The following is a 24,899-nucleotide window of genomic DNA, read 5'->3' as shown; positions in this document are numbered from 1 at the left end:
CCTTCGTCGCCTTAGCAACCATTCCTGTCAGGCGGCGGTGACAGGAAGAGACGCTATGTTGGGGGGGGATATCGTTCTCCGATTGGACCACACCTATAAGGACACGCCCATTCCAGCAAGTTTCTTTGAGACGCAAACCGGACATCGAGGATAGGAGGAAACTTGTTAGTGGTGGGCGTGGCCAAATGGAACTGTTCCAATCAGGGAGAGGACTAAGAATAAAGGGGAATTTCTTGGATCCAATCAGGAGGCGGCCGGGGCTCCGGTGCCGGAAGTGAGTGGAGTGTGGCGTCCACGTGGTTGGTGGGGAGATCTATTCTCTGGGATTGCGAAGGTAAGCCTGCCAAGGGGGTGGGGAGATATTTCACAAATGGGGTTTTCCTTTGGGTGGCTGTTTCTCATTCTAATTTTGCCTTTGTCCCAAGGGGGGAGCCGCTTCTGTGGCGCTCCCCCGTCCATTTAGGCCTAACGACAACCCTGCAGTGTAGAAAGCTTTCAGGCGGGCAGGCGGGTTGGTCTGAAGCCGCAGAGCAAAATTCGAGTTCGGCGTCACCTTTAAGGCCAACAACGTGTTATTCAAATTTTGGTCTGCATGCTTATACCTTCATTGTAGACTGCAGATTCGGTGCGGCATATAAATACAACAACTAAATAATTAAAATGTAAAGCTGTAAACTTATATCCAGTGGGATTCCACTTCTCCAAATCTCTAGAAATTTTCCGACTCAGAAATTTCCCAACCCATGATTCTCTGTGCAGGTATAGGGCCAGATGTCCTCGGTATGCAAACGAGCTCTGAATTTCATTTATTTATTACATTGTTAAATTTGTATCCCACCCTTCCCCAAGGGTGCAGGGCAGTTTACAGCATGTGAATTACATTCTATAAAACATAGAATTTTATATTATTTTAAATTATTAAAACAAATGCTTTTATTTAAGCAAATGTAATAATAAATAAATAAAAATAGATGGACCACTGGCCTGATCCAACAGGACTCTTCTTATGACGGCCTTGATCTCTGGGTCCTGTCATTGATCCTCCAGAGGAACTGGTCAGCCACTGTGTGATGCAGGATGCTGGGCTGGATGGACCCTCCCTGGTCTGACCCAGCAGGGCTCTTCTCATGTTCTTAATTTTTGCGATGATAAATTCCTTAACTTTGTAGTCCTCAACAGGGTCTGGTCCCCCAAGATACTCACAAATCCTGATGAGATATGGATTGAACCGTATTGGTTGCTGTTGTCCTTGCAGATGTCAGAAGACAGAGAGAGAAAGGCTGACAATGGAGACCAGGCCAAGAAGTCTGCAGCCAAAAAAAGTAGACCCCGGGGGAAGAAAAGGGCTTCGGATTCTGAAGGCCTCTTGCAGCCAGTGAAAATCAACAAGGCAACTCTCTACAAACCCCCAACTAGTGAAGAACTTAGCCGACTGAAGGAGACGGAGAATCTCTTCCATTCCAATCTCCTGCGCTTGCAGGTGGGCTTCTTTGGCACCCAGAAGTGTCGGGGGGTGGGGTAGTGTTGGGGTCCTTCTAGCTTTGATCTCTTTGTCCTTCTCTGCTTAATCCACAAACGCAGAGTAAGTTTTGCTCTGGAGACGCTGGTCTCATTCCATTATTTTCTAGATACCCAAGAAGCAGGGCTGCTTCTTTAGCAAAGCATCTCCTTGGTGCAGCCCAGGGACTGGGTGACCACCCCTGCGCAGGGTCTTAGCTCCCTGGTCCAGCCATCAACATCATGGGGAATGGCAGGGGTGTCAGCCTCTGACCTGTGATATGGCTGGCAGGCTTAGTCCGGCTTCAGTTGCTCCTTTACTTAACCCAGACACATTTGTGTTTTCTGCTGCTCTGATAGCGGCTCTCCCACATCCTTCTGTTTGCATGTCAAGCTTCTAGTCCTGAAGCTCTTTTCCCTGTAGCTCCCTACATGACTGTCTGTACAGATTCTTTCACCCGCTCATTTACAGACAAAAACTGTCTGGCATCTTCCCCCAAAAGGAAATGCGTTGCTTGTAGAGTTATCAGAGGAAGGCGTTTAGACCCAACATTGACCTGACTTTTTCAATTCACAAATCAGTGGAACTTCAAAGATCTTCACATCCTCAAATACTCATACCCACAGAACTGAAAATGATCCATTTCAGGCAAAAACACATTCCCTTTGACAACTCTAAAAGCAATAAATTTCATTTCAGGGCAAAAAATACAAGACAGTTTGTGTCTGTAAAGAATTGTTTATTGTAAGCATATCTACTAATTTTGCCCATTGCAAAGTATATTTCTGTTCGTAGTCCCTTCAAAATGGACTCCGGGGAATGGTAGAGGACAGGAAGGCCTGGAGGATCATTGTCCATGGGGTCGCGATGGGTCGGACACGACTTCGCACATAACAACAACAAGTCCCTTCAACTGTGTAATCTCCCTCTGTTTCTTTCACCTGCTCCCCGTGTCACACTGGCCTCTTGCTTTGCCTGCTGCCTTTCTTGATGGCAACACTGTGCTTTTGGGTCCTCCTTCCAGCACCAAAGCCATAATGCAGGGATCCCCAGCGTGGTGCCCTGGGGCTCCACCGCGTGTCCAATGACATTCCTGGTGCTCACCAACAGTATTTGATAGACGCTGGTGCTAGATGGGGCTTTTGCTTAACAGAGCCTCTGACTGGCCACTGGAGACCCTGTTGGCTGTGCAGGTTTTTTAAAACGTTGCCTCATCAGCTGCTGCCCCCACATCACAAGGGTGCACGACCCCTACCTTACGTACTGTGGTGGGCCCCACCTCTTGCAGTACCCGTTTTGCGACCGCATCCATCACCTTCTGTGGTAATTCCAAAGGTGCCCACAGGCTCAAAAGCTTGGGGATCCAAATACTGGATCCCCAATATACTGGATCCAAGTATAGACCAGAGGTGGATGCTGTACCCGAGCAACCCCTTCTCTGCATTTGCAAACCTCTTCTGGCAAGGATGTTTCCCTCCTCTGTCTCTATTTGCCCTCCAGAAAAAGAGGAGTGGTAGTGCCTCTGCTTGGCAAGCAGAAGGTCCCAGGTTCAATCCCCACCATCTCCTGTTGAAAGGACCAGGCAGGAGGGGAGGGGAAAGACCTTGGCCTGAGACCCTGGCTCAGTGGCAGAGCCTATGCTTGGCCTGCAGAAGGCCCCAGGTTCAATCCCCGGCATCTCCTGTTGAAAGGATCAGGCAGGAGGGGATGGGAAAGACCTAGACCTGAGACTCTGGCTCAGTGGCACAGCCTCTGCTTGGCAATCAGAAGGTCCCCGGTTCAATCCCCGGCAACATCTCCAGTTAACGGGATTGGTTGGTAGGTGATGTGAAAGTCTTCCGCCTGGGACCCTAGAGAGCCGCCATCAGTCACAGGAGTCAGTTCTGACCTTGACAAACAACGCAGCTTCAGTTTGAAGGGGAGCGTCTGTGGCTCAGGGCAGAAGGTCCCAGGTTCAATCCCCGGCATCTCCAGTTAGAAGGACCAGGCAGGAGGGGGTGGGAAAGACCTTGGCCTGAGACCCTGGCTCAGTGGCAGAGCCTCTGCTTGGCAGGCAGGAGGTCCCAGGTTCAATCCCCGGCATCTCCAGTTAAAAGGACCAGGCAGGAGGTGATGGAATGGGGAAGACCCCAGCCTAAGACCCTGGAGAACTGCTGCCAGTCTGAATAAGTAATACTGACCTGGATGGGCAGAGTCTCATTCAGTAGAAGGCAGGGTCATGCATATACGGGCTCTTGAGACATTGCGAGCTGACCGGACAATGCTGAAAGTAGAGGGATGCTCAGCAACGCCGTCTTCTGAGTTTCCGTGTCCCGTTATTTCCCTGCACAGATCGAGGAGCTTTTGAAGGAGGTGACGCTCAAGGAGAAGAGGAGACAGAAGATCGATGCCTTCCTCCACCAAATCAACGCCCTGCTGGCCAAGATCCCAGAGGCTCCTGAGTCTGATGTATGCATTTGCTGGCAGGGGCTCATGGGAATTGTAGTCCATGGACATCTGGAGGACCACAGGTTGACTAACCCTGGTCTTAAGGACACACTAGACTTGGCCAGAGGTCACTCCATGTTTCTAAAGAGGGACTGAGATGCTGGGTTTCCTTGGAAGCTGCCACTCTTTAATTCTGAACATACAGTAGGAAGAGAGAGCCTGGCAGAACTGCGTGGCTTCCAGATCCTCCAATCTGTTACTGTTGTGTTCTCCACTTCTCACAAGAGCTCAGGGCAACTTAGGGGGCTCTCTTCTACCACTCTGTCCCAACAGCAACCCTGTGAGGGAGGGTCTCCTTCCGGGAAAAGGAGGCGGCTTACTGCTGCCCTCTTAAGGTTCCAGCCCATATCATTCACCATCTTTGCTTTCCAGATTACCGACCAGTCCTGGCTCCCGAAGGGCGTGAAGGTGCCTTTCCTCCAGGTGCCGTTCAGGGTGAAGGGCCGTTTCCGCTTCCTGCCGCCTGTGTCGGTGAAAGTCGTGGGGAGTTACCTCCTGGGGACCTGCATCAAGCCCGAGGTCAACGTGGACGTGGCACTAACCCTGCCCAGGGTGAGTAGCAGCTGGACGTCTTTTTTTCCCTTTTTTCTCCCAACTTGATGTGGCGGAAGACACAGCAAAATAATAATATAATTTTTTTTTAAAACCTTGGCATTGTGAACAGCCCATCATTACAAAACAATTTGGGACTCTGGCTAGGAGAAACCCCAAGGAAACAAAATGCAAAACTCAGGTTTGCTTACAAGAGCCAGCTTGGGGTCATGGTTAAGAGTGGCAGCGACTTCTAATTTTGAGAGCCAGGTTTGATTCCCTGCTCTTCCTACCACATGCAGCCAGCTGGGTGGCCTTGAGCCAGTCATAGTCATGTTAGAGCTGTTCTCAAAGAGCGGTTCTCTCAGAGCTCGCTCAGCCCCACCTCCCTCACAGGGTGTTGTGGAGAGAGGAAGGGAAGGCGATCATGAGCCACTTTGGGGCTCCTTCAGGTAGTGAAAAGCAGGGCATAAAAACCAGCTCTTCCTCTAAAGCATCAAACTTACAGAAATAGCAGGCTACGTTTCCGTCCATTGGGTCTTGAACATACACACACGGCAAAGCTTGCGGGAACCTGAGATGAAGTACATAACTAAAACTAGGCAAGGAATGGCTAAGGCTTCTATGGATGGGGGCAGCTGGTTGTTGTGGGTTTTCTGTAATGTGTGGGTGTGGTCTGATAGTTTGGGTATCTTTAGAGGGAGGGCACCACAAGATGGGAAGCTCTCCGTGGATCTTTCTGTGGTCTGGTGCACCACACTTTTGTTTGCTCCATGAAATAAATGAGCCTTGTGTTTAGAACAGATGGAAGGAAATAGTTCTTCACCCAAAGAGTAACGAATATGTAGAACTCACTGCCACAGGAAGCAGTGGCAGCTACAAGCGTAGACAGCTTCAAGAGCGGATTGGATGGCCCTATGGCACAGAGGTCAATGAGCAGCTATGAGCCATAATGTCTAGAGCAGGGGTAGTCAATCTGTGGTCCTCCAGATGTTCATGGACTACAAGTCCCATGAGCCCCTGCCAGGGGCTCATGGGAATTGTAGTCCATGAACATCTGGAGGACCACAGGTTGACTACTCCTGGTCTAGAGGGAACACTCAGGGATAGTGATGCTCTGTAGTGATGCTTGGGTGCAACATTGGGAGGGCTTCTAGAGTTCTTGCCCTGCTAATGGACCTCCTGGTGGCACCTGAGCTTTAGCCACTGTTTGATACAAGAGTATTGGGCTGGATGGCCATTGGCCTCAACTCTTGTGTTTTTAGGAGCAGAGGTCCATGAATGGGTATTAGCCCCAAGGTCTAGATGGAACCTTCCGTCTTGGGCACTGTAGCCCTGTGCTTGGGGGCCATAGTGGGAAGGCCTTTGGAGTTTTGACCCTGCTGCTGGACCTCCTGTTGGGTTTTGGACATTGTATGGCAGAACGTTGGACTGGATGGGCCATTGACCTGATCCACCAGGGCTTCTCTGATGTTCTTCAATGGGAAGTTCCTTGATGGTGCTCAACACAGAGAAGTTTCATGTTTGGTTTTTTCAGTCGTCTGTTTTCCCTCTTCTCTCCAGGAAATTTTCCAAGACAAGGACCACCTCAACCAGCGCTACCACCGCAAGAGAGCCCTCTACTTGGCCCACGTCGCCTCCCACCTGGCCAATCACCAGCTCTTTGGGAGCGTGAAGTTCGCCTATGCCAACGGCAACCATCTCAAGCCGGTGGTGCTGCTGCAGGCCCAGGGTGAGGAAGCGTCTTGCTTTTCACAAAACCCTTTGATTTGTAGTCCCTGTGTAGTCCATGTGACCTCCGAGGAAGAAGGTAACTAACAAGCTATCCATGGCTTCAAGGGTTGGTCACAGTTCTTGCTTCCATGAATAGAAGCCTCGTTCAGAGAATCATGGGGTCAAAATTTCAGCAGGTGGACAACTCTTGGGGGTCACACACGATAGCAGCAGAGATGTCTAGAGACCACTTGAAGAAGAGGAGTCAATTCTTATAGGATTGAAAATAAACAATCCTAACTGAAAGACAGGATCTAAAACGTTGGATGCCTGTACTATGTAAGTGCTCTGGCTTCACACACAGGAACTTTCAAGCAGTTTGAGAGATAGAGACTGTTCTCTGACAAATGGACATTTTCTGTCAGTTATACCTTATTTGATGTTGCTCTTAAAAGCTCCATAACATTGTTTATCTTTTTGGCTGCTGTATGTCCTTTTTACTGTATGATTATGTTTGTCCATAACTGGACCTCTGAGGAGGACCCATTGAAACGTATTAGGTCAAAGGGTCAACATTGGACAGTGTATATTACAGTTTTTTGTGTGCAATAAATGTTTATATAATTTGATGATTTATGGCAGTGGTCCCCAACCTTTTTATCACCGGGGACCACTCAACGCCGGGGACCACTCCACGCCTTTTACTGAGGCCCGGTGGGGGGGGGGTAGTTTACTCCTCTACTCTCAACCACTGCCCTAGCGTTCTCTGATTGCTATGCTAATGTTTAAACATCCCTTCAAAATAAGATACAGACACGCCACAACAAGGAACATAAGGAACATTTTATTTTCATGGAAATTTTAACTCATGACAATGACAAATCAATGGGAACCCTGAGCTTGTTTCTCTACAACGAGATAGTCCCGTCTGGGAGTGATGGGAGACAAGGACACCCGAAGTGTGTTGTAAAGGGCTGGGGGGGATGAAGTAAGCGGCCGGGGGGGGGGGAGAAGGCGTCCTTCGCGGCCCACCTCCAATTAGTTAAAGGACCACTGGTGGTCCGCAGCCCACAGGTTGGGGATCGCTAATTTACGGAATCAAACCCGACTTGCCAGATTAGAAGTCCATGCTCCTAACTTTTACACCAAGCTAAATGGTGTTTGTAAGCTCCTTTGGGTAGTCAAAAGTGTGTATTAAAAAAAACAGCTCTTCTTCCTTAGTTTTAGAGTCAGGTAGAGATTCTGACATGTTTGAGTGTAGGGCCAACGTGTTGATAAAGACTGAAGAAAGCCGAAGGAATTGATTCCTTGGAAAGGCAATGTTGGGAGAGATTTTTACTCAGCTTTGATCACGGTTAGCAACTCTCTCGGGTCCCGTTTCCCTTCTTCCAGGCAAGGACGCCAAGATGGTGACCGTGCGCCTCTACGCCTGCCCGCCCCAAGGGCTCTTCAAGCCCAGCCGTCTGCATCCCAGCAAGAACAACGTCCGCACCGCCTGGTTCACAGAGAAAGGCACACCTGTGGCAGGTAGGCTCTGAGGTCTTTGAAGGGAAGAACGCTTTGGTCAAGCCTGGACGTTCCTTGGAGGGTTGGCTGGTACATGTAAGGAGGGAAGGGCTAGAGTAGATGGGCTGATCCCCCCGAAATGGTCCCTCCAGCTCAGCTTTTGTGATTGCTATGTTTTCATCCCACCAGCCGATAGGTTCCCAGCGGCATCCACCAGCATCTTTCAGAAATGCTGGCCGGTGCTTTTGAGAAACTGGGTATGGCCAAGTGGAGCTTCTGAATGGCCACTGGAAATTTGATCGGCTGCACAGGTGTTTAGGAACTAGCTTTGGCACCGGTTGTAACACCCGGATCTTCATGGTGTGACTGAAGGGAAGGTGTGGCAGCCATTCTGTAGTTGGCTCCGCCCCCTGTGGCCGACATTTTGTAGCCGTGACCACCTCACTCTGTAAGTTTAAACAGGCCGGTGGATCCTGGCCCAAGGGAGGTTCTCAACACGGCCTTTTCAGTCGTGGCCCCAACCTGGCGGAATGAGCTCAGGGAAGAGCTTAGGGCCCTGTCAGAGCTCTTGGAGTTACAGCACTTAGGGCCCTGTCAAACGGAGCTCTTCCACCAGGCTTTTGGTTGAGGCTGGGTGGTGGAACATCGATTGGGTCTCTCCTCCAAACATGGAGGCTATCCAGTGTATCTGGGTTATTTTGTGTTCAAGATGCTGGACTAGATGGACCCTTCCTGGTCTGACCCAGCATGGCTCTTTTGGTGTTCTTAGGAAGGCCTCGGCCTCTCTGCCCTGTTGCTGGACCTCCAGAGGAACCTATGAGAGGCAGGAGGTTCTACTAGATGGACCACTGGTCTGACCCAGCAGGGCTCTTCTGAAGGCCTTGCCCTCTCTGCCCTCTGGAGGAACTGGTTGGCCACCGTGTGGGACAGGGCGCCGGACAAGATGTACTATTGGTCTAATCCAGGAGGCTGCTTCTGTTGTTCTTATGGCCTCCATTTTAGATTTGGAAGATATCGCAGCTGGCACGCTTTTTATCTGCCCCCCCCTCCCCATGGGGGCCGCTGGGGTTGCGATTGATCGGAGCGTGCCTCCCTGCTCTTCCCTCCCCCAGGTGAAGCTGAGCCACCCACTCCCCACTACAACAACTCTATTCTGTGGGACCTGGCCATGGAGTCCCACCTGCAGCTCCTCTCTGGGTCAGCTAGCGACTTTCCGGGCATGCGGGATGGAGTGGCCCTCCTCAAAGTCTGGCTGCGACAGCGGGAGCTGGATAAGGTAAGGGAGATCTCCTGGGGGAAGCCACCCTTGCTTGCTAGCCCCAGGGATGGGCGGTCTTTGCAGGGGACAGAAGTTGTGTTTCCAGGTGGTGTCCGGGTGTCTGCTGTCCGGGTGTCTTCTGAGTCGCGGTTCAAGGGGCTGGTTTGGGTTAAAATGGAGGTGGATTCTGCGAGTTCCCTCCCTCCCTCCCTCTAGGTCAGGAGTAGTCAACCTGTGGTCCTCCAGATGTCCATGGACTACAATTCCCATGAGCCCCTGCCAGCAAACGCTGGCAGGGGCTCATGGGAATTGTAGTCCATGGACATCTGGAGGACCACAGGTTGACTACCCCTGCTCTAGGCCACTCAGAAACTGCACTCTAATAACTGATCGGGTCTCCCCTCCTCCCGTCTCCCCCCTTGACTTTTCACCTCCTATTTTAACATCGGGGCTAGTCATTGTTCATGTTGGTGCTGACAGCTGTTTTAATCATGATTTTAAATTCGCTGATTGTTGCTTTTATTAGGGTTTTATTGTTAAAATGAAATTTGACCTACTGTTTGTTCGCCACCCAGAGATGGTGGGTCTGAGAGGGGCAGTATGTAAGCTAGGGGCCAAGCCCGTTGCATTCAGGAATACAACGGGTGCTAGATTAGGGGGGTGGAGTGGAAGAATTCTGCAAATGGCCTCCCCCTCCCTGCAGGACCTGGAAAGGCTGCAGGCAGCTGTTAGGGAACTCATCGGCAGGGGCAGCTGTCAAAATCCGCAGCCTCCAAGCCTCAGAGGGAAGGAAGTGGAAGGAGGAGGGGAGTGGTCAGGGGTAAGGGACGGAAGGCGATTGGCTGGCCGCTGGACAGACAGGCAAGCTGGTTGGAGAAGGAGGCACTCAGGGGCGGGACAGCCGCCCTGAGTGGGTTTTAAGCGCTGAGTGGCATTTAAGCCATGAGACCAGCTCCTCCTCCAAGCCCTACCAGAAATCTATTATGCAGAACAGATGAGTTTGGCAGTAAATGATGGGCAACCAAAATAATGGAAGAGGCCCCCTTTCCTAACCAATGTCCCCTTGCCCAGGGCTTCGGATGCTTCAACGGCTTCCTGGCGTCCATGCTGGTGGGCTTCCTCTTGTCCAGGCACCAGATCAACAAAGTGATGAGCGGATACCAGGTGCTGAGAAACGTCCTCCAGTTCTTGGGTAAGAAGGTCTGAGTTGGTCCTTTTCTGACTTGTCTCTTAGGCAGGTTCCAGGTACCTCTTTCTGGAATGTACCATCACAGGTAAAGTCATGTAGGTAGGAGTTCCCCACAGGTAGAAAACTAGCACATAAGGGGAAATCAGGCGAGCTGCAGCTTCTTTGTTGTGCTGGTGTTTTTGGATGGGGTGTTTCTTGGAAGCATTTAAAACTACAGTTCTCTCAGAAGAGCCCTGCTGGATCAGACCAGTGGTCCATCTAGTCCAGCCTCCTGTCTCACACAGCAGCCAACCAGTTCCTCTGGACAGTCAACAACAACGCAGAGAGGCTGAGGCTTTCCCTTGATGTTGCTTTCTGGCCCTGGAATTCAGAGGTTGACTGCCACTGAACATGGAGGTTCCCCTCAGTCACCATGGCTAGTAGTCATTAATGGACCTTTCTGCTTTCAATCTGTCTGATCTCATTTTAAAGATCTCTGTGCCTTTGGCCATCACTCCATCTTCTGACAGTGAATTCCACACTTAATCGCCGTGTAAAAAAGTTGGGTTTTTTTTGCCCATCCTGAACCTTAATCACATCACCTTAATTCAGCCTTCCTCAAGTTTTCTACCATTAAGACCACCCCTGCAACATTCTTCAGTGGTATGATCATGGTTGGGGAAGCATAGCTGTGTGCACGCCACCTGGGGACCTTCCCCCTTCCCTCCTGTGGCAGCCATTTTGTGACTGGCTACGCCTCCTGTGGCAGCCATTTTGTGACTGGCTACGCCTCCTGTGGCAGCCATTTTGTGACTGTGCCACCAATAACATGTCGGAATTCCAAAGCTGCCCCGTGGCTGGAAAACATTGTGGCACTCTGGAAGAGAGGAGCTCTTTCTCTTCTACCTGAGGCATCGGGCAAAAATTTGGACAGCCCAGTTGGGCATCCGTGTCTTGTGAGATGCCTGAAGAAGGGAAAGCAGTGTTAGCTGCTCTGCAGGGGGCAGGGGGGCTACCACGCCCATCTTCGAACCTACCACTTTCCCTCCTCGCAGGGCAGGGACCCAAATATTTGAAGGGCTGCTTCCTTTTCTTTCGCAACTCTGTCGGATCCGTTTCTCACCTTTTACGTGTTGAGGATTATGTCCTGACAGTTGCCACAGTAAGTATCTGTAGCTCATGGGCCTCAGAGTCCTTTATGGGGTCTGTGGTTAGGTTTGCTACAGACAGTTGGAGGCCCTGCAGGACCAAGGGTCCAATAGATGTGCTAGTCATGGCTCCCTGGCAGAGCCTCTGCTTGGCATGCAGCAGGTTCCACCTCCAATCCCTGCTGCCTCCAGGAAAAAGGACTAGAAAGACCTCTGCCTGAGACCCTGAAGAGCTGCTGCCAGTCTGGGTAGGCAATACTGACTGTGAAGGACTTGGTGGTCTGATTCAGTAGAAAGCATCCTCATGCCAGAGGATGTAGTGACGGCCACGGGAATGAACAGCTTGCAAAGGGGAATGAGATTCATGGAGGAGTATATTGGTGGCTGCTAGCCACGGTGACTGAGCAGAGCCCCCCTAAATCCCAGTGCATCAGGAAAAGGGCTCTCCTTCAATGCCTTGTCAAGAGGAACTGGTTGGCTGAGGTAGGGTGTTGGATTAGATTAACCTCCCAACTTTTTGACCAATGAGAAACCCCTGAAACATTCTTCAAGCTTCGGGAAACCTTGGAAGTGGTGCGATTGTGCAGTGAATAGTTTGGAAGCACAACTGTACATGCCCACCCAGGGCCCCTCCCCTTCCCACCCCCTCCAGGCCTATCAAGGGTCCTTTTGGGAGGAGGCTCTATATAATCATATATGCTCATATCACCCAGTAAATGTTTAACACAGGGGTAGTCAAACTGCGGCCCTCCAGATGTCCATGGACTACAATTCCCAGGAGCCCCTGCCAGCATTCGCTGGCAGGGGCTCCTGGGAATTGTAGTCCATGGACATCTGGAGGGCCGCAGTTTGACTACCCCAACACATGTAAAATGTTTTATTATTTATTAATTAATTTATTATAGTACAGTATATTTTATTTTTGTTTTGTTGTGTATTGTTTTGTTGTGCATTTTGTTGTGTAATTTGTGGTGTATTGTTTTTTAATATTTTTGTGTGGTGTATATTGTGTATATTTTAATATATTTATTATATTTTATATTACGTTTCTTACCCACCATTCTCAGCATGCCAGCTCATGGCGAGTTACAACATAAAATTCCCACAACAATAAAACCCCATTAAAACAAAATAGAATAATACAAAACCCCAGCATGGCGGAAAACCAGTCCTTCCCCATAACAGGACACCTGCCACCGGGCAGCAGAGGGCTATGTCAGCAAGTAACACCCAAGACGGTCAAAGGGTGGCATATTTCCTAAGGTGGGGCCCACCAGATCTTCCTCCTAAACTGGCCTCAACCGTATTAAAAATTAATTGACACCCATTTGGGTATCCCTTCCAGGGCTGTCAAGAAACCCCAGTGATTCATGAAGCCAGTTGAGAGAGCCTGGGCAAGATGGACCACTGGCTTTATCCAGTGAGACTCTTAGAACCATAGAGTTGAGGGGACCTTCTTAGGTTCTTGCTGTGTGTCACTCTTTGCCAGATCTGGCTATCAGGCCGCTTAGGGTGCCCTGGCCAGAGCCTGGGCTGTTTTCCATCATGGCTCCTTCTCGGTAGAATAGGCCCCTCCTTGGAGTTCTTCAGGAGGCCCTGCAAGACCTTCCTGTTTGCCAGAGCTTTGGAGAAGATTTGAGCGCTGTGCATTTTGAGGGGGGAGAGAGAGATTTGGGGTTTGCTATGCCTTGACCTGTTATTAGGAGCCTGCTTGAACCACAAGGAAAGGCAGGAGGTAGATTCTTAAATGGAATTGTAGAACTTCGGGGTGGTTATCATTTCTTCGTTTCTTCCCAGCCACTACGGACCTTACGACCTGCGGCATCAGCCTCGCGAAGGATGGAGACGACTCGCTGGTAAGAAGGCGCCTTTTGCTCGTGGCTTTCTGGCAAAGCCCAGGAACAGGGATTGTCGTAGGACAATCTCCCTTCAACTGGTCCTGTGGCCCTCACTTCTCCATTGGCGTGCTTGAGGCAGCCAAGCTAATTGCTTCAAGTGACGACCCTGAATGTTGAGGACAGGGAAACAAAACCAGTGATGTACACATACGTATTCGGTTTATTTCAGGTTCTGGTTGATTTGGCCTGTACCTGATTTGGTATATCCTGAATCAGTCAAATCCTAGTATCGGCATAGGGATTCGGGTTCAGCAAAATCTGGGAAAGTCAAACGTCTTGGGCTCTCAGGGATTCAAAGGGACTTAGATCTGTTTAAATTATGGCTGAGTGCTTTGGTGAGGTTTGGCCGCCTTGGCCCTCACTGAAGTCCGGGGCACGGAGGGGAGAGGAGGCAGCAACATGCCAGCTGGCGCCCGCACATGGGTGCAGAGCTCTGCGCCTGCGTGTGGGTGCCAGCTGGCATGCCGCTGCCACCTCTCCCCTCCGTGGCAGTGGCTGTCTTGAGCTTCGGTGATCGCCGGGGTACTCACCTCTAGTTTAAATACCTACTATGAAAACAGCTGATTCCGCCTCTCCACAAATCAGCTGTCGGGCTGTGCGGGGAGGACCAGTTTGAAACAATCAGCCCAACAAACAGCTGATCCAGGGAGAGAGTGTGGGCTGTGCAAAGGGGGGGGGGAGACGTTTGAACCCCCCTCCTGAGCCTGCTGGCTGACAGCCAACTGTGCCTTTCGCTTCCCCCTCCTTCCAACGGGAGGAAAGCGTAAGGATTGCTGGAATGGGGCAGCATTATTCCAGGAAACCTGAATCACCTGAATCCAAAAGACAGTGATTCAGTTTTAATGATATCGATAGAGATTATCTTTACTCTATTAAACTGAATGGTGGTTTGGTTTGGAGCAGGGGTAGTCAAACTGCGGCCCTCCAGATGTCCATGGACTACAATTCCCAGGAGCCCCCTGCCAGCGAACGCTGGCAGGGGGCTCCTGGGAATTGTAGTCCATGGACATCTGGAGGGCCGCAGTTTGACTACCCCTGGTTTAGAGGATGCAAAAAAAAAAAGCCTGAATCAGCATTGATTTGGGGTTGTTGTTGTTGTTGTTTTTTGCTAAACTGAACCAGGTTACACATCCCTAATGGAGACCCGAGATGCCCCTGGTGTGGGAATCCGACTTTTCTGGGCCAGCACCAAAGCTGATCAAATGGAAATCGCTTTACGGCGGCTAGTCCTGATGGCTCAAGGGTTGGGCAAATTGGTTAGGGATTCCAACGCCCCTGTTTGAAGCTGCTAGCCCCTGCGCCTGCATTTTGGCTGTCTACATCTTGTCAGTTGAAGGCAGGTCTCCAAAGTGGGGCTCGCGGGCCCCCTTTTCTGGCCCCCGCCAGGTGTTTTTAGAAAATGACTGGGACCAGGTGGGGTCCTGCTTCCTGGACTTGTGATTAAAGCAACATCTTCCCCCTGAGTAACAAGGTTGGGGACCCCTGATCTGAGCAGTTCGTTTTTCTTCTCCAGCCTTCCCTGAACGACTTCCACAAGGCATTTCAGGTGGTCTTTGTGGATCCTTCCGGGCTGGTGAACTTGTGTGCGGATATGTCTGCCAGCAAATACAAGCAGGTAACGAGGGGGAGCGGGCTGAGACTTATCCTTCCTGGGTCTGAGTGATCGGAGCCAACCTATCGGTGTGTACCAGGGCCATGAGCAAGCTTGCTTTCAGCTCAGACCCCAAGTTAACCAGGGATCCTGGACTGATTCCGTGGAGATGGACTAACCCAGGAAAGAAAGCCCATGGCCTTCCGTTTGCAAGAACCAAGGAAGGCTGTTAATGATAGGAAACAACCTTGGGGTGTCAAACCAAAGCATCTGTGTTACATTAGGGCAAGACAGGTCAAACAGGCAACAGAATCAATTAATTGAAACAGAATATTGAAATCACTAGTAAAAAAGCCCATTGTATGAAGAAGACAATGGGCGCTAGCAGGTGGGGACCAGAGCGAGCGGCAGGCGAGGGACAGAGCGAGGGACAGGCTACCTGAAAGAGGAGGCGGGAGTCCCAGGTGTGGTGCGCTGGGCTGTGGCGGCTCCTCTGCATTTTTTTGTTCTTCTGCGGCTTTCCCGGCGGCTCCATTGTGTTCTGGGGCCATGAGGGCAGGGAGCACCCAGCAGCTGTGCTGTGGGCGGCTGCCGGGGCTCCCAGGGCGCCGGCTTGAAGCGGCGAAAGGCTCCTACAGGGTTTTTTTCCTGCTGGCTCTCGGCTTGGAGCTGCGAAAGGCTCCTACAGGGTTTTTTTTTCTGCTGGCTCTCGGCTTGGGGCTGCGAAAGGCTCCTACAGGGTTTTTTTTCTGCTGGCTCTCGGCTTGGGGCTGCGAAAGGCTCCTACAGGGTTTTTTTTCTGCTGGCTCTCGGCTTGGAGCTGCGAAAGGCTCCTACAGGGTTAATGTTTTTCTGCTGGCTCTCGTGGGCGTGGGGGCTTGGGGCTGCGAAAGGCTCCTACAGGGTTTTTTTTCTGCTGGCTCTCGGCTTGGAGCTGCGAAAGGCTCCTACAGGGTTTTTTTTTCTGCTGGCTCTCGGCTTGGAGCTGCGAAAGGCTCCTACAGGTTTTTTTTTCCTGCTGGCTCTCGGCTTGGGGCTGCGAAAGGCTCCTACAGGGTTTTTTTTCTGCTGGCTCTCGGCTTGGAGCTGCGAAAGGCTCCTACAGGGTTTTTTTTTCTGCTGGCTCTCGGCTTGGGGCTGCGAAAGGCTCCTACAGGGTTTTTTTTTCTGCTGGCTCTCGGCTTGGAGCTGCGAAAGGCTCCTACAGGGTTTTTTTTTCTGCTGGCTCTCGGCTTGGGGCTGCGAAAGGCTCCTACAGGGTTTTTTTTCTGCTGGCTCTCGGCTTGGGGCTGCGAAAGGCTCCTACAGGGTTTTTTTTCTGCTGGCTCTCGGCTTGGAGCTACGAAAGGCTCCGACAGGGTTTTTTTTCTGCTGGCTCTCGGCTTGGGGCTGCGAAAGGCTCCTGCAGGGTTAATGTTTTTCTGCTGGCTCTCGGCTTGGAGCTGCGAAAGGCTCCTACAGGGTTTTTTTTTCTGCTGGCTCTCGGCTTGGGGCTGCGAAAGGCTCCTACAGGGTTTTTTTTTCTGCTGGCTCTCGGCTTGGGGCTGCGAAATGCTCCTACAGGGTTTTTTTTTCTGCTGGCTCTCGGCTTGGGGCTGCGAAAGGCTCCTACAGGGTTAATGTTTTTCTGCTGGCTCTCGGCTTGGGGCTGCGAAAGGCTCCTACAGGGTTAATGTTTTTCCGCTGGCTCTCGTGGGCGTGCCGGCTTGGAGCTGCTAAAGGCTCCTACAGGGTTTTTTTTCTGCTGGCTCTCGGCTTGGGGCTGCGAAAGGCTCCTACAGGGTTTTTTTCTCTGCTGGCTCTCGGCTTGGGGCTGCGAAAGGCTCCTACAGGGTTTTTTTCTCTGCTGGCTCTTGGCTTGGGGCTGCGAAAGGCTCCTACAGGGTTAATGTTTTTCTGCAGGCTCTCGTGGGCGTGCCGGCTTGGAGCTGCGAAAGGCTCCTACAGGGGTGTTTTTTTTTTCTCTTCAGCTTCTCGCCGGCTGGAGTCTCGTCAGGCCGGGAGCAACTGCGAGCCGCGCTGCGCGCGGCTCGCAGTTGCTGGGGCTGGGAATCCGAGGCTTCCCTTCCCCCCCCCCACCCATCCACCCCCCCGAGGCTCTCTGGAGCCTTCTCTCGGCCGGCGGAGCGGGCTCGCAGCGTCCACAACGCTGCGAGGCCGCTCCGCCGGCCGAGAGAAGGCTTCCCGGCCCACCCCCCAGCCGAGGCTCTCACCAGGCGGGCCGCCATTTTCCGAGCGAGTGAAGCAGGCAATGGGGAGCCGCGCTTCGCGCGGCTCCCCATTGTCTGCTTGGGGCGGGATTGACACTCGGAGGGGCCAATCAGGAGCCGCTTCGCGGCTCCTGATTGGCCCCCCCCGAGTTTTTATCCCGGACCGGTCCCGCCCTAACTCCTCCCCACTACCCCTTACTCCTTTATACAGTCCGTGGCGCCCGTGGCGCCACGGGCTGTTTACAGATGGCAGAAAACCTGGGGATTATGACACATGGGGCAGACTGAGGTTGGTCCCTGGCTTGATTTTTTTTTTTTCTAGATCCAGTTTGAAGCCAAGTGTTCGATGGAAGTTCTGGATGACAAGACGGTGGACGGATTTCAGCTTCTGCTCATGACTCGAAAGCCCCTGATCCGAACGTTCGATCACGTGTTCCAGTAAGGTTCTGATTTGGGCGCCTGTGTTATTGGGACAGTGAAATTGTGGTGCTGAAGACTTGGAATTGGAGCGCTCACGTGCAATCTGAGTAGTGTTTCTGGCAGCCTAGGGGGAAAGGCTGCAATACCAGGAGTACCTTTTTAATGGCTTTCCTGCTGGCAAGAAAGGAAGCAGGCATCGGGAGACTTGTTAGGGGAGGAGTTGTGGCTCAATTGCAGAGTCTGCTTTGACATGCAAAAGGTCCCAGGTTCAGTCCCCGACATCTCAAGGTCAAAGGATCAGGTAGGAAAGATGGGAAAGATACTCTAGAGCAGGGGTAGTCCACCTGTGGTCCTCCAGATGTCCATGGACTACAATTCCCATGAGCCCCTGCCAGCAAATGTCATATCAGGGGCTGTGACTCTGTGGAGGTGGAGCCTCTGTGGGCCTGCAGAAGGTCTCAGGCATCTCCAGGAGGGGATGTGAAAGACCTCATCCAGAGAACCTGGAGACCAGCTGCCACTTTGAGTAAACTTTGGTGGTGTGATGGTCTGATTCAGTACAAGGCAGCGTCAGGTGTTTAATCTGGAGAAATTACTCCGGCTGCTCAGTCCCCCGTTTCTGGAGGTGGCCTTTGTCGGCTGGAGTCTTGGTTCGCTTTTACAGGAGTGCACCAAGTCGTGACCAAAGACACTTGCTGGGCTGTGGTGCGAGAGGTGTTCTGCAGGCGTAACCAGCAACCTCCGTGTCTCTTCCCCTCCTCCCGCAGCCTCAAACAGCTCTCGAAACTTCAGGCAGCCTGCAAGAAGATGCAGCTTCTCCACGAACTGCTGGACCACAGTGGGAACTACATCGCCGCTGCACTGCCTTTCCTCCTCCGCTTGCTGGAGCGGGGGCTGGGCCGGAGGATCCTGCTGCTGACCCACGCCCTGCCCCAGGCCCCTCCGGTAACGGCCCCTTCTGCCTCTCTGCTTCTGGTTACCCTTCCCAGCTTCTTTGATCGAGAGTTAATTTTTCCGGTTTGTTTATTCTACCGACCTCACGGCCTGACTTTCTGTCCTCCTAAGAGCCACCAAGACGGCCAACCAAATATATTTTAATTCGTTTGCACCCCACCCTTTTTCACAGTATGAGAATTTGTGGGCACGCTATTAAGTTAAGGAACAATAGGCTCAGAGCAGGTAAAACGAAGTCTTTCTTCACCCAAAGGTCGATTCAGGTGGGTCACCGTATTGGGCTGAAGCTGCAGAACAGAATTTGGGTCCAGGGGCAGCTTGAAGACCACAGAAAGTATAAAGGGAAACAACCCCCCAGCCTCGAAAACAGATGAGGACCACAAAAGTCAGGGATAAAACCATATATAAAAAGGTAAAGGTCTCCCCTGTGCAAGCACTGGGTCATGTCTGACCCTTGGGGTGACGCCCTCCAGCGTTTTCATGGCAGACTCAATACGGGGTGGTTTGCCAGTGCCTTCCCCAGTATCCCAGAGGCAGCAGGCCAACAACTCGTGGTCAACCACATCAAATGCGGCTGACAGATCTAGCATCATGAGGATGGCTGAACTGCCCCAATCCAGCTGGCGCCGGAGATCATGTGTCAAGGCAACCAGCACTGTCTCCTCCCCGTGGCCAGGACGGAAGCCAGACTGGTATGGGCTGAGCACTGAAACTTCATCCAAGAATGCCAGGATTTTCTGGGTTTTCTAAGTGCCAATAATATATATATTTATTTCCTATATCCAGAATTAAATTTTGTTGGTCTTAAAGGTGCCCCAGGAATCAAACTTGGGTCACTCCAAGAGTAATTAAAGAGTAATTGGTGCATGGCTGCAAACGTAGACAGCTTCAAGAGGTCACTAGATAAACTTATGGAACGTTCCTTGAGAGAGCGACCCTGTGAGGACTTCTGGCCCCCTCTTTGGAGGTTGCTTGCCTAGGAAGCCTTACTTCCGGAGTGGCCAAATTGTGAATCTCTAGATGTCCATGGACTACAATTCCCATGAGCCCCCTGCGAGTGCTGGCAGGGGCCTATGGGAATTGTAGTCCATGGACATCTGGAGAGCCACAGTTTGGCCACCTCTGCCCTAGGGGGTCACCCTAAGTCAGCTGCATCTTGACAGCAAAAAACCCAAAAAGTTTGTTATTGGTGTTATTATTTATTACCCGCCACTCCCAAGCAGGCTCCTGGCAGGTTACAAAATGTCCAGCTAAAAAAACCCATTAAAGCTCCAATAAAATGGTCAGAAAAGTACTAATACAGTAAAACCAACAGTCTACAACATGGCAGAAACCCTCCAACCCCAGCCCCTACCGCTAGAGGGAGGAGGAAAGGGAGACTTATTCTGTATGCTGTCGGGATTCCCAGCAAGAATGGTGGGTAATACATAATACAAACAGACTTCACCTCTTCCAGAGTTGAGGGGCAGCATTTGAAATAGATTCTGTTGTAATTATGCCTCGCGCCTATGAGAATCCTAGCCGGGGTGGGGGTGGGGGGTCTGCATGTCTGCTCTCCTCTGAAGAGATTGCTTCAAGCGCTTTTCTTTTTCCGTAATTCTGCCCCTTGCATCTTTTTCCTCAGTGGCCGATCAACGCTGAACCTCCGAAGCATAAAGACATTGGATCCCTGTCCTTCGGGCTTTTACTGAGCCCCGATTTTGCTGTCAGCATCTTGGAGAAGGGGCCGGAAGCGGATTGTCCAGAGGTGAGTGGGGGCGGCGGGTGTACTGTGTTTCGCACCCAAGACTCTTAGCTCTGGTTCTTCTTGTTCCTGCATGCAAGGCATGCAAGGCTGTCACTGGCAGCCTTCAAGCAAAGGTTGGATACACACTTTTCTTGGATGCTTTAGGATGCTTAGGGCTGATCCTGCGTTGAGCAGGGGGTTGGACTAGGTGGCCTATAGGGCCCCTTCCCACTCTAGGATTCTATGATTCTATGATTCTTTAGGATGCTTAGGGCTGATCCTGCGTTGAGCAGGGGGTTGGACTAGGTGGCCTATAGGGCCCCTTCCCACTCTAGGATTCTATGATTCTATGATTCTTTAGGATGCTTAGGGCTGATCCTGCGTTGAGCAGGGGGTTGGACTAGATGGCCTGTATGGCCCCTTCCAACTCTATGATTCTATGATTCTATGATTCTAAGGCTCATTCCAGTGGGTTGCTTCTTCTCAGTTCCGTTGGGTTTTTCTCAACTGTCCTTTAAAAAATTCTTCTCTCTGAGGTAAAGTAGACAGTTAACTAGATTTCAGCCGGTTATCTGAACACTTACTGCGAACGTACATTCTTAATTTTGCAAACAAGATTGGACTTAACTCTGCATCTGATCAGGGTTGTGTGAAATTATCTTTATTCATATATATTCATGCTTCTCACTCAGCTGTTTTTCAGGCTTTCTGCAAATGCCATGTAAAGGGATTGTGGTCCCTTTCAGCAGGGGTGGCCACGAACCAGTTTGGTTAGCAAATGAACCTTTTCCAGGTCCTACCTGTCCCTACTCCTGACTTCTAAAATCTTATTGAAGGTCCTGTTTTGGAGATTGTACTGTCTCACTCTGATGAAGGTGGACTATAAGTTATATAAATATATAATATATAGAAGAATAAAAAAATCATGAATGGAAAATTTACCTTGGACCGGTATTCCCTGAAAGGGGCATATTTTCCCTGTAGAAGTGTCTCCTCCAGTTCTATTTAAGAGCCAGTTTGGTGTAGTGGTCAGGACTGCGGACTTCTAATCTGGCATGCCGGGTTCAATTCTGCGCTCCCCCACATGCAACCAGCTGGGTGACCTTGGGCTCGCCACGGCACTGATAAAACTGTTCTGACTGAGCAGTGATATCAGGGCTCTCTCAGCCTCACCCACCTCACAGGGTGTCTGCTGTGGGGAGAGGAAAGGGAAGGCGACTGTAAACTGCTTTGAGACTCCTTCGGGTAGGGAAAAGCGGCATATAAGAACCAACTCTTCTTCTTTCTTCAGTAATCTCAGGGCTCTCTCAGCCTCCCCTCCCTCTCAGGGTGCCTGTTGTGGGGAAAGGGAAGGGAAGGCGACTGTAAGCCGCTTTGAGCCTCCTTCAGGTAGGGAAAAGCGGCATATAAGAACCAACTCTTCTTCTTCTTTCTTCAGTAATCTCAGGGCTCACTCAGCCTCACCTCCCTTACAGGGTGTCTGTTGTGGGGAGAGGAAAGGGAAGGCAAATGTAAGCCACTTTGAAACTCCTTTGGGTAGAGAGAAGCGGCATATAAGAACCAACTCTTCTTCTTCTTCTTCAGTAATCTCAGGGCTTTCTCAGCCTCGCCCACCTCACAGGGTGTCTGTTGTGGGGAGAGGAAAGGGAAGGCGACTGTAAGCTGCTTTGAGCCTCCTTCGGGTAGGGAAAAGCAGCATCTAAGAACCAACTCTTCTTCTTCTTCTTCTTAATTTGTTTTGTACGATGGGAGGCTTTCTAACTCCCAGGCCGAGTTCTACGCTCTTTGCTTCTGTCCCTGCAGGCTGCCGAGTTCCGGACGTTCTGGGGGGAGCGCTCGGAGCTGCGGCGTTTTCAAGATGGCTCCATCTGTGAGGCCGTTCTGTGGGACGCCACGACCCAGAGCCAGAAGCGCCTCATTCCGGAGCAGATCATTCGGCACCTCTTGCAGTTGTGAGTAGTTTTGCTGCGTGAGCACAGGCAAGGAACTTGGTCTGTGTGTGTGTGTGTGGGGGGGGGGGTCAGTAATTCATGTAAATGAGTCTTCTTTGTTGCCCCCCCCCCCACCTTAGAATCCTAGAGTAGGAAGGGACCTCCTGGGTCATCTAGTCCAACCCCCTGCACTATGCAGGACACTCACAACCCTATCGCTCATCCACTGTCACCTGCCACCCCCTTGAGCCTTCCCAGAATCCTAGAATCAGAGAGTTGGAAGGGACCTCCTGGGTCATCTAGTCAAACCCCCTGCAATACGCAGGATACTCCCAACCATCTCGCTCCTCCACTGTCACCTGCCACCCCCTTGAGCCTTCACAGAATCAGCCTCTCCATCAGATGGCTCTCCAGCCTCTGCTTAAAAATTTCTAGCCTCTGTTTAAAAACCTTATAGAACAGCCTGCCTAAGGAGGCTGGGAAGGCTCCCTTTCTCCCAGCTGATGTTAAAGTCAGGATGCATAAGTAACTGGGGGATTATAGGTACTGTGGACTGCAGTAAAGAAGGCGAATGCAGTCTTGGGCTGTATCAGCAGGGGGATCACATCAAAATCACAAGATGTCCTAGTCCCACTGTGTATTGCATTGGTCAGACCCCCACCTGGAGTTCTAGGTGAAGTTCTGGAAGCCTTATTTCAAAAAGGAGGTGGATGGAATGGAGAGGGTGCAGGAGAGGGCCCCGGTCCTGTGAGGAAAGGCTGAGGGACTGGGGAACGTTCAGCCTGGAGCAGGAGAGGTTGAGAGGGGACAGGAGGGCTCTCCTGAAGTCTCTGAAAGGCAGGGAAAGGTCCCTGTTGGCAGCAGAGGAGAGGACCTGCAGTAATGGGTTTAAGCTATGTGGAGAGTAATATTGACTAGATACCAGGAAAAAAAAATTCACTGTCAGAGTAGTTCAGAAGTGGAATGGGCTGCCTCAGGAGGTGGGGAGCTCCCCCTCACTGGCAGTCTTCAAGCAAAGGATGATCCTGCATTGAGCAGGGGGTGGGACTAGATGGCCTGCATGGCCCCTTCCCACTCTGGGATTCTAGGAGTCTAGTTCAGCCATGGAATGTGCTGCCTAAGGAGGTGGGGAGCTCCCCCTCACTGGCAGCCTTCAAGCAGCGGCTGGACAGATCCTTCTCCTGGATGCTTGAGGCTGATCCTGCATTGAGCAGGGGGTGGGACTAGATGGCCTGCATGGCCCCTTCCCACTCTGGGATTCTAGGAGTCTAGTTCAGCCATGGAATGTGCTGCCTAAGGAGGTGGGGAGCTCCCCCTCACTGGCAGCCTTCAAGCAGCGGCTGGACAGATCCTTCTCCTGGATGCTTTAGGCTGATCCTGCACTGTGCAGGGGATGGGACTAGATGGCCTATGTGGCCCCTTCCCACTCTGGGATTCTAGGAGTCTAGTTCAGCAGGGGAATGTGCTGCCTAAGGAGGTGGGAGCTCCCCCTCACTGGCAGCCTTCAAGCAGCAGCTGGACAGATCCTTCTCCTGGATGCTTGAGGCTGATCCTGCACTGAGCAGGGGGTGGACTAGATGGCCTGCATGGCCCCTTCCCACTCTAGGATTCTAGGAGTCTAGTTCAGCAGGGGAAGGGGCTGCCTAAGGAGGTGGGGAGCTCCCCCTCACTGGCCGTCTTCAAGCAGCGGCTGGACAGATCCTTCTCCTGGGTGTTTGAGGCTAATCCTGCATTGAGCAGGGGGTTGGACTAGATGGCCTGCATGGCCCCTTCCCACTCTGGGATTCTAGGAGTCTAGTTCAGCAGGGGAATGTGCTGCCTAAGGAGGTGGGGAGCTCCCCCTCACTGGCCGTCTTCAAGCAAAGGTTGAATACACACTTTTCTTGGATGCTTGAGGCTGATCCTGCCCTGAGCAGGGGGTGGGACTGGATGGCCTGCATGGCCCCTTCCCACTCTAGTATTCTATGGGTCTAGTTCAGCCGTGGAAGGGGCTGCCTAAGGAGGTGGGGAGCTCCCCCTCACTGGACGTCTTCAAGCAGTGGCTGGACAGATCCTTCTGGATGCTTGAGTCTGACTTTGTATTGAGCAAAGGGTTGGGTTAGACAGGCAGTATGGCCCCTTCCAATTCTATGATCTTCTGATTCTGTACATTTTGTTAATCTCTCTCAATTTTGATTCTTGAAAGCTTGTAGCCCCCCCCCCCCCACACACACACACACACCAGTGTTATTGGTCTCCAGTCCCTGTAATCTAATCTGTGTTTTCACGGCCCCTCTTGCTTTGGTTGCAGACACATGGACATTCCAGAACCTGCCGTCTGCTTTACAGGCACCCAACTGGAGTCAGTGATCCAACTGGGACGGGAGGTAAGATCTTTACCCCCACCCCATTCCTTTGAATTTCTGGAGTGTGCGCAGAAGAATCGAAGTCTTTTGGTGTGTGATGACTGGATTGGCCTAGAGGTGGCGCCTGGAGCCTTCGTTATTTCCAGGAAGCGCCTTATAATCTTCTCTCTGCTCTTTGTTTAGAGCAGGGGTAGTCAAACTGCGGCCCTCCAGATGTCCATGGACTACAATTCCCAGGAGCCCCTGCCAGCGAATGCTGGCGGGGGCTCCTGGGAATTGTAGTCCATGGACATCTGGAGGGCCGCAGTTTGACTACCCCTGGTTTAGAGGGTGGCCCCAAAGCCATCCAAATCTGCCTTTGTCCCAAGGAAAAGTTATGGTTTCGCACAAAGATCACATGGCATTCCACTCCATCCTGGTTTTATTTTCACATTTCTGTCTGCTCTCCCTTGCCCACCCCCTTTCCCTGTTCAGAAACCCATGCAATTCGTTTTTTGCGAATATGCCAGTCCCGC

The 24,899-nt window shown here is 51.6% G+C and overlaps 1 protein-coding gene and 1 non-coding gene across 2 annotated transcripts; both read left to right on the top strand.

The window, feature by feature from the left end:
* On the top strand, nucleotides 1-24,567 carry NOL6 (nucleolar protein 6). The gene is made up of 15 exons (XM_077346380.1): nucleotides 1-334; nucleotides 1,256-1,480; nucleotides 3,830-3,946; nucleotides 4,358-4,537; nucleotides 6,080-6,248; nucleotides 7,622-7,756; nucleotides 8,848-9,011; nucleotides 10,065-10,185; nucleotides 13,107-13,165; nucleotides 14,721-14,822; nucleotides 17,331-17,446; nucleotides 18,196-18,373; nucleotides 20,007-20,129; nucleotides 21,912-22,060; nucleotides 24,330-24,567. The coding sequence occupies exons 2-15, from the start codon at nucleotides 1,256-1,258 to the stop codon at nucleotides 24,565-24,567; spliced, it is 2,076 nt and encodes a 691-aa protein (XP_077202495.1). The 5' UTR covers nucleotides 1-334.
* On the top strand, nucleotides 11,258-11,393 carry LOC143842527 (small nucleolar RNA SNORA5). Its single transcript, XR_013233165.1, has one exon. It is a non-coding gene; the product is annotated as a small nucleolar RNA SNORA5 (small nucleolar RNA).
* Nucleotides 24,568-24,899: the final 332 nt, after the last annotated feature.

The sequence above is a fragment of the Paroedura picta genome, chromosome 7, assembly GCF_049243985.1.
Source record: "Paroedura picta isolate Pp20150507F chromosome 7, Ppicta_v3.0, whole genome shotgun sequence".
Taxonomy (NCBI): domain Eukaryota; kingdom Metazoa; phylum Chordata; class Lepidosauria; order Squamata; family Gekkonidae; genus Paroedura; species Paroedura picta.
The sequence above is the reverse complement of the archived record's forward strand: the minus strand, read 5'-3'. Positions and strand labels throughout refer to the sequence as shown.